The sequence below is a fragment of the Dendropsophus ebraccatus genome, chromosome 4, assembly GCF_027789765.1.
Source record: "Dendropsophus ebraccatus isolate aDenEbr1 chromosome 4, aDenEbr1.pat, whole genome shotgun sequence".
NCBI lineage: Eukaryota > Metazoa > Chordata > Amphibia > Anura > Hylidae > Dendropsophus > Dendropsophus ebraccatus.
In genome coordinates, this window is record NC_091457.1 from 100,861,945 (window position 1) to 100,870,982 (window position 9,038).

The following is a 9,038-nucleotide window of genomic DNA, read 5'->3' on the forward strand; positions in this document are numbered from 1 at the left end:
CAGTAACTGGAGCTTGTTTGTAAAGCCTGCTTCACCTATTGAACTCAGTATGCCTGTACATTACAGAGGAGACTTTTCTAATCCAAGCAATGACCACATTGTCTAGGTAGGCAGCTGTGCTGAGAAGTTATTGCAAGACCAGGCCCCTCAACCTGTGAAAAGAAGGGACTTGCAACTTAAATGGCATCACCACTTACTGAAACAACCTTCTGGGGTTGACAAAGCAGTTTTTACCTTTGCCTCATCTGTTAAAGAACTTTTTAAATTTTTTGCTTTGTTGTGGTGGGCATGATATAATTTTTTGTTTCATTCAGTGCCTCGGAATGTCAGTGCCGTGAATATAAATGTGCCGGCTTGTTTTCCAATAGGTAGTGTGTGTGGGGTCCTTGGCAGAGCTGGAGGAGCTGACTGGTTTTAAAATCACAGATCTGCACCGTGAAAGGTGAGTACTATATAAAATGGCTCTGAATGGTCCCGCTGAGATGGTGGTTATGTGTTTAGTAGTGTTGTGTGGTTGCCCACGTGTAACAGAGGAAATGGTTGTATCTCATCAGTGTGGATAAACTGACTATCCCATCTCGCTGTGGGAAGGGTGTCCTGCATCGTGTTAGTGAAGTTTTTGACTGCTGGTTTGAAAGCGGCAGCATGCCCTATGCTCAGGTACACTACCCGTTTGAGAACAGAAGGGAGTTTGAAGACACATTCCCAGCTGATTTCATTGCTGAAGGCATTGACCAGACTCGAGGCTGGTGAGTAAGAGGTCGGAAGGCAGGCAGGTATGGAGGTATCATGGAGCCATAACCGCTGTTTACTATGTTCTTCCCTAGGTTCTATACCCTCCTGGTCCTCTCTACTGCTCTTTTTGGCCAACCACCATTTAAGAATGTCATAGTCAATGGGCTAGTGCTGGCCAGGTATTTACATTTACTCAGTACTGTGTTATTCTGTGGCTTCTCTATGTGTGGTGTCTTTTTTAATTCTGTTATTTTTATGAAATAATCAATTTTGACTGATTTGCATTGAATATACATTATGGGTACATTTACAGTATATATGTGTATTTGCTTTGACAAGGATTGAGTCACTGATAGTGATTGACAGGCTGTTTGGGCTCAGTGTTTCCTGATATTGTAACTGTGCTTTATGGTTAATGTTTTTTCTTTTCTGTTACAGTGATGGTCAAAAGATGAGCAAGAGTAAGAAGAACTATCCAGACCCCATGCATGTGATTAACAATTATGGAGCGGATGCCCTCAGGTAAGATGGGACTCACTTCTGTTACCTGTGCTAGTTTATTTTGCTGATCACAAGACACATATAGATGGAGTAACTAGTCCTCCCCAGTAAGCATTCATTACACAGCGTCATGACTGGATTGCTCTATATAGGGACTACACGCCTGTGCTCCCAGGACTCACCTGTTTTATTGCAGAGTCCTGGTATACAAAAGAGAAATAGATCTAGAAAAACAAGGTCTGCACCTCCACCATATAGTAAGTATTAAAAACACACACATGATCCTACCACTGGCCCCAATAAGGCACAGTGAAAAACTGGTCCACCCCACATGATGATACAGAAACAGCAGAAATTGATGAATAAATATGATTACAGTATAGTGCATAGAAATATATGTAAACTATCTGACCCTATTATTAAGTGCCACAAAGTGCAAGTGCATGTAAAGAAGTGAAGTGAAGCAAAGCAATATCCTGAAAAAGAAGAGGAAGAGGATAAATGTGCAATAAAATGAGAAAAATACAGATCAGAAAATAAGTAAGCAAATAATATATACAATCACATATGCTGTCTCACGGATGGATCAGGCAAATTAAGCCCACGCATTCCGTCACGTAAACTTCGTCAGGGGTGTGTAGTTATTGACATCTCCTTTTAGAGGTGTAAAATATTTAATGGTGATTGATCATGTATGGCTGCTGTCAGGGAAAGCCTGGAGTTAGTGATTGATAGGTAATGGATTGTTGCTGTGCACTTACTTGCTTTGTTTATCTCCCAGGAGTGATGGAAAAATATAATTTTTTTTTTCCCATAACTTCCTTGGGGTCATTAGAGTTGCAGGGAGAGCATCTCTTCTCCAGATTAGATTGTATTTATGGACATGTTTATCATTTTTTCAGGTTATATTTGATTAATTCTCCAGTTGTGAGAGCTGAAAACTTGCGCTTTAAAGAAGAAGGGGTCCGCGATATCCTGAAAGATGTCTTCTTGCCTTGGTACAATGCCTTCCGCTTCCTGATGCAGAATATTTATCGGCTGCATAAGGTAACTCGTTCATGTCATACCTCTGTCACCTTTATTTTAGTATAAAGCCGTTTGTCAGTCTGGGGATCTACTGCTCTTGTCTCAGAGGCTGCACCATATATTTCCCACTAATGTAGAGAAGTCAGGGCAGCAGAAATATCTGCTAATATAGATGGGTCAGGGCAGAAGTTCCTACTAATAGGAAAAGTTTCAGGGCATCAGAAGCCACATAAGTTGTGTTGCACAAATGCTAGCCTTGTTCGGCCTATCTTTCCAGAACATCTTTGGCTTTTGCTTGTCTCTGAGACTCAGGTCTCATCTGCTATTAATTTATTAATAACTATTGTGCTTTGTGTCCCCAGGAGGAGAGTGTCCAATTTTTGTATAATGAGAATTCAGCAAAACCAAGCAGCAACATCATGGACAAGTGGATTTTGTCCTTCACTCAATCCCTAATCCAATTCTTCAAGGCAGAGATGACAGGTGCCTGGTGATGGGCTTGGCAAATTTAGTTGTCCTTTTTCAGCTGTGTACAGGGTTTCATGACTTTGCTTTTGTCCTCAGCTTACAGACTTTACACTGTGGTTCCCAGACTTGTGCGGTTTGTTGATATGCTGACCAACTGGTATGTGCGGATGAACCGCCGACGACTGAAGGTGAGAACTCGCTGCAGTCGTTGTTTTTATACTCTGCTGTGTCCACATTTCCAATTTTCTTCTCTATTCCAGGGTGAGAGTGGCACAGACGACTGTCTGATGGCTTTAGAGACCCTGTTCAGTGTCCTTTTTTCCATGTGCAGACTGATGGTAAGATGTTACCAGTGTATCTGTCTCTGCGAATTTCAGTGCTACATTTAACCAGAAGTCCTCTAACAATTGGTCTTGAGTTAAAGCCCAGGTCATATTTCAGAGATAATGTGTGGATATCTCCCTGCTGTAATGAGATGGGATATCAGTAGATAAGTCGCTGAGCTTTTTACCGTCACACCACTCTGTGCTTTCTGAGACATAACTGCTGATGATCACTTCAATAAATAAGTGGGAGGTTCTTCGCCGGAATCCTATTCAGATTTTGTTAAATTCATTAACATAGCGGATTATGGTGATATATGGATGTCTTATCAATAGTTGAGATGTACCTAAGAGCTAATGGATATGTCTGCTGTGACTAGTATATATTCTGTGATGTATGTATTCTATGTAATGTGGGGCAAGCAATACCGCATGATGTTTATTTATCTACATGGTTCTTTTATATTTTCAGGCCCCTTTCACCCCTTTCATCACAGAAATGATGTATCAGAAACTGAAACTGCTGCTTGACCCAACATCTGTGCAAGAGAAAGACTCACAGAGCATCCATTACTTGATGCTTCCTCCTGTCCGGTAATCATAACCAGATTATCACAGCATTTTCCTGATTTCTTACCTTCTATCTTCTACCCTGTCCTCCTTTTACTTCCTCTAATAGAATTAATGGGAATATTCACTCTTCAGTCATTTGGGTGGTGATTTCATAGGTGGTCACTAGAGATGAGCTCAACTCGAGCATGCTCGAGTCCAGTCGTTTGGTATTTTGAATACCGGTGACTGAAGAAGTTTGATGCAGCCCTAGGAAGTCCAGGGAAACATGGATACAGGCATAGACATGTGCGAGTTGCGCTTATCGCTAGTGGTCATGCCTGGTTTGGAGGATCCTTGTAGTAATCAATGTGATCTCCTGTTATTTCATTGTCTGGTGATCACTCAGATTGTTTGGTACACAGGGAGAATTTGATCGATAAGAAGATTGAGAATGCGGTTTCTCGAATGCAGTCTGTCATTGAGCTCGGCAGGGTGATTCGTGACCGGAAAACATTGCCTATAAAGGTTGGTCCATTAAATTACAGTGTATAATCAAGTGACCATGCTGTGTCTTACATTTTATTTTCTGCCCCTTAGTATCCATTGAAGGAAGTGGTTGTAATCCATCAGGAAGCAGAAGCCCTTGCAGACATCAAATCCTTGGAGAAATATATCCTTGAGGTGAGGTTTAATATTGTAGTGGGTTCTTGTCATTCTAACATTTGTTTATTTTAGTTATCGAGGGGGGGATTTATGAAGACCGGCTTACAAGTACCCCGGTCTTATGTTAAGCCCCACCCCCCTTTTCCAGGCAGAATCTGGCCAGCCAGGTGCACGAATCTGCGCTCGGCATACAAAATCTGCACCTGCATCATGAGGCGTAAATCATGATGAATGGGGTGCGGGAGGAGGCCACGCCTTATCACACACACACACCCCAAGCTCCGCCAGCCCGCCCATCGGGCGAGCCAGGTGTACGGGAGGCATATGCCAGGGAGAAAGGGCGAATCTGCACCTTTCATAAATGTCCGCCCTAGTGTTTGGAGCATCCACCTTTTGGTTCCTCCATCTCAGGATTACTGGCAGGTCTCTAAGTGGGGTCTGTAGTGGGTACTGGGCAAAGGTTTTTGGCTCAGTTTTGTAAAATAAAAGTTTTTAATCTTGTGTTGCAGGAGCTGAATGTCAGGAAAGTAACAGTTTCCACAGATAAAAACAAATACGGAATTCGTCTGAGGGCAGAGCCAGATCACATGGTGCTTGGGAAACGTCTGAAAGGCGCATTCAAGTCAGTCATGGCTGCCATCAAAGAGTTAAAGAATGAGCAGCTGGAGGTGTTTCAGAAAACGGGTGAGTACTGGGTGATAAGTTGTTAGACAGCTGTTTGATACATTTGCGCCTTTCTCCTTTTCTTACCTATCACCTAAAAGAAACCCTATTTAGTCTTCAGCAGTCTGCAGTGCTCACCATAGCGCTTGTTTTGTGCTGTTTTTTTACAGGCTCCATAATGGTGGAAGGACATGAGTTGCATGAGGAAGATGTACGCCTGCTCTATACATTTGATCAGTGTGCTGATGGCAGCAGTGCTCAATTTGAGGCCCATTCTGATGCTCAGGTAAGTCATAGGGCCCTATTACACCTACAGATTATCTGACAGATTTTTTTGAGCCAAAGCTCGGAACGGACTATACACAGAAAACAGGTAACAAAGGAAAGACTGAGATTTCTCCTCTTTTCAAATCCATTCCTGGCTTTGGCTTAAAAAAATCTGTCAGATAATCTTTTGGTGTAATAGGGCCCATACAGCTCGGGGCCATATCCTGCAGCAGAGTCTGACAGATGTCACCTGCAGTAGGGAATAGCTCTGAAATATCTGAAAACATGTGATTTATCCACAGGTCTTAGTGCTACTTGATGTCACTCCAGACCAGGCTATGGTAGATGAGGGTGTCGCCAGAGAGGTTATAAATCGCATCCAGAAGTTACGGAAAAAGGTGAGTGTCCCCTGCATAGTGGGAATGACATTTTCTTTCTATAACTGAGGCTTGTGTCCAAATCCTCTCCTCTAACTTGCTCATAATCCATAAACCCTCTCCACTGATAAGTGGTTGATACAGCTGGGTTTAGTAGGCTCAGTAATGGTGGTTGTGTGTAGCGTTGACGCAATGTGCCCGTTTCTCTTGTGCCGAGATTGATAATTCAATGTTCTCTCTTCTCTGTCCCTCAGGGAAACTTGGTTCCAACTGATGAGATAACAGTTTACTATGAGGTGAAACCCCAGGGAGATTACTTGCAGTCTGTTATCCAGGGGCACACAGATTTCATTTTGGCTACTGTCAAGTCACCTCTTATTCCATATCCAGTGCCTTCATTATCCAGTGTTATTATAAAGGAGAAGACACAGGTGAGTAAAGGCCCAGCGGCATTGAGTATCCTGCACTGTCCATGGATGCACAGGTGCACACATTAACATGGAATTTTTTTTCTTGCAGCTGAAAGGGTCTGATCTGGAGATTACACTGGTCAGAGGTTCCTCCCAAACCATGGATGGTCCAGCCTGCACCTACGTGAAGTTGCATATAGCTGTTAACAGCACAGAACAAAGTAAGATTGCAAACCCATTTGTATTGCACTCTCAGGAACAAAACTCCTAGTATTCCCTGCCACCAGCAATAGCTATTGCAGCCCCCATAGAGGAAGTAAAGGTTTTTTTGGACATCTGGTAAAATTGCAGACGTTGGACAGATCTGTTCGACTCTTTATTAACAGGTAATTGATCTCAACGGTACATGGAGATGCACCAGGAAGACCAGGATTGACCGTTAGTTAGTGTATATTTGGAAAGAAGTTACCTTTAGCTGTCAACATTGCATTACTATGGATAGGTTAGATATTGATACTCTGACATATCATATGTGTCTCTACAATCACTAATGTGAGAGCTGCCCCAGCAACTTCTTTTGAAAACATTGTGACCTCGGCTTCTATTTTTGTTTGAGGACATACAAAATGGGGCCTTACCAAGAAGGAGAATCCTGCTCTGTGTGCACCTCATTATTTTACATTTACATTTTTCTGCTGCTTTGTATGTTAAACTTCACTTGATTTACTCTTGTGTAGGTGGGTTCCTGCTGCTGGAAAACCCCAAAGGAGCCAACGTTTCTAGCTTATCTGAACTAAAATTTGCAGTATCCAGTATTTTTCGGCTGAAGACTGTACATCTTTCAGTTTATGATGGAAACAAAGGTAGTGGCGCGAACTTTACTTCCCCATGTTCTGCATTATAATTCTTATTCTCCATTCTCACCACTATTATTCGTATCATTCTATAGAATTGAGCAGTGATGCCAACCTCTTGAGTTTACATGGAAAGATCCTGTATGTTACCTCTGGAACTGCCCCAGTTGCTCCAAGTCATGGAGGACAACTGGACTGCCAGTATGTCAACCTGAGACTGCTAAACACCGAGACACAAGGTATGTGAGTGTCATGGCAGCAATGTGCCTGTGGAGTCAGGCATAGAGACTAACTGCCTTTATGTCTTATTAGGAACACTTGTACTGCAAAACCCAGTTGGTCAAAATTCCTTGAGCTATCAGGGACTGTACCATGAGGTGGCCAGAGTTTTTGGGCTGAGGAGTCGGCGGTTCCGCTTGTATCTTGATGCAACAATGAGTGCAGGTAAGAGAAGACTGATATTGTGTGAGGTTGGCTTTGGGTATCACTGAGATTGCTCTGTTTGCCCCTATATCAGCTTACTTGAAGCGGGAGATGCTGAAAGTAAACAACAGGGCACATCACTTTTACCCATTTGTTTTAGGGATCAGTGGGGGTCTCTGCAAACTTATCAAGAATTATCACGTCACTAGCACATGTCAGCATTTTCCTAAAGAGACAGGCATCCTTTAACAGCGTATGGAATAAATTGGCATGGGTATTTATTCTAGCCCAATTCCTCTGTCTGGTAGCCTGCCCCTTATGTTAAGCCAAGATCTTGTGATCAGCATTAAGTGGTGTGTTTATGGAAGCAGAGAGAGAAAACCTACAGACCTAATTAAAGCAAAACTCAGGGCATAATCTGAGAACTGAACATTTGGACAGTCAAATGGGACATCACCTAGACTGTGTTACTCATGGTTAACGCTGAACTTAAGTCTGAATAAAATGATCTGATTAGGAATGAAGTATTATGTGAATTTAGACATTTAAGAGATGCCCTGTTATCCTCTGCTAGAGCACAGCTGAACTTGACTACAAAGTAGCCTCATCTGAACCCTCTGGCATGCTGCATAGAATTTACAGTCACTGTTGACAGTTGTACTGTAGTATTTTCTATGCTGAGAGCCTACAACAGTGTCTTGTGCAAGTGCTGCCTAGTGGTCAGGTGTTGGAGTTTTAAAGAAAAAGGGCAGTGCATAAAAGGTGCATTTTATCAGGTCACAGGTCTCTATAAGTTGTCATTGTTCTTCTCTGACTGCATTTTCCGAGTGGGAACCACTCACTGAAAACATAATTGATGTGTTCATCTTCTTTGCACAGAGGTAACCCAAAGCACAGCGCTGCATGACCTCCATACAAAGACACTGTATGTTCATGTACTACCAACAACTGCTGAGTGTTAACCTGGCATCCGCCTGACCTGTGTAAAGAAGGATTCTGCTCACATCCTAGCGCTTCTTGTCTCTATTTATTACTTGACGGGCGGCCTCCTTTTGTTTGTATTTTGGCAAATACATAGAACTGTAAGGAAATAAAATCATACTTTTTTGAGTTTTCTGTTTTCTGTGTTCCTTCAGATAAGTTTGTAAAGTCCATGATTTTACTGATGTGAAGAAGCAAGCATAACCTTGGACATATCAATATCTAATCTTCAAAGGTTAAGAGGATGGCACTAATCTTAAAACACTAATGCCATCCACACCATATTTTACCACTCTATAGAAGGATGTTTTGTCATTTACCCACTCTGGATGTCTAAATTCATCTTCTATGTCCATTCTGACAACACACTGCTCACTCTTCACTCCACAGGGCATGTGATCTCCTCTCTGGGAGCTAAGTTTGCTGTTTATTGACTTGGTAACCCGACCTCAAGAGAGTCATCTGCATGCACCTGTTCACTGGTGAAAGTGCTGCTTTCATAGATTTACATGTGTCCCTGAGCCTAGGTTTCTGTAATATGAAAAGTTATAGTTCAATCTCTGCTTGCTGTCAGTGAATGCAGGCATGTGTACCTGTCTTTGTGTCACAGATCTGTATATTGTAAGTGTTATGGATGTTCTTACAGTCTGGATGTAACTAGAATGTTTCCATTCACAGTCAGTAAGCACCCCCTGGTAAACAGATGCCAGTTATGCAGCACATGGCTACTTCATTCGCACATCAGCTCTGCTACATCATAAGCTAGTATGGAATACATACTGGGGTGATGTGATA

General features: G+C 42.4%; 1 protein-coding gene across 1 annotated transcript in view; it reads left to right on the forward strand.

Moving 5' to 3' along the window:
* IARS1 (isoleucyl-tRNA synthetase 1) overlaps positions 1–8,370 on the forward strand; it is a 41,557-nt gene extending 33,187 nt beyond the window's left edge. The window contains exons 15-34 of the mRNA XM_069966470.1: positions 369–442; positions 555–749; positions 828–914; positions 1,174–1,257; positions 2,139–2,283; positions 2,625–2,745; positions 2,827–2,918; positions 2,991–3,068; positions 3,526–3,647; positions 4,028–4,130; positions 4,203–4,286; positions 4,778–4,952; positions 5,102–5,217; positions 5,501–5,596; positions 5,830–6,006; positions 6,095–6,206; positions 6,723–6,848; positions 6,935–7,078; positions 7,152–7,283; positions 8,142–8,370. Of these exons, the coding sequence (XP_069822571.1) occupies positions 369–442; positions 555–749; positions 828–914; positions 1,174–1,257; positions 2,139–2,283; positions 2,625–2,745; positions 2,827–2,918; positions 2,991–3,068; positions 3,526–3,647; positions 4,028–4,130; positions 4,203–4,286; positions 4,778–4,952; positions 5,102–5,217; positions 5,501–5,596; positions 5,830–6,006; positions 6,095–6,206; positions 6,723–6,848; positions 6,935–7,078; positions 7,152–7,283; positions 8,142–8,224 (2,346 nt within the window). The 3' untranslated portion in view covers positions 8,225–8,370. The remainder of the gene's footprint in view (positions 1–368; positions 443–554; positions 750–827; positions 915–1,173; positions 1,258–2,138; positions 2,284–2,624; positions 2,746–2,826; positions 2,919–2,990; positions 3,069–3,525; positions 3,648–4,027; positions 4,131–4,202; positions 4,287–4,777; positions 4,953–5,101; positions 5,218–5,500; positions 5,597–5,829; positions 6,007–6,094; positions 6,207–6,722; positions 6,849–6,934; positions 7,079–7,151; positions 7,284–8,141) is intronic.
* Positions 8,371–9,038: the final 668 nt, after the last annotated feature.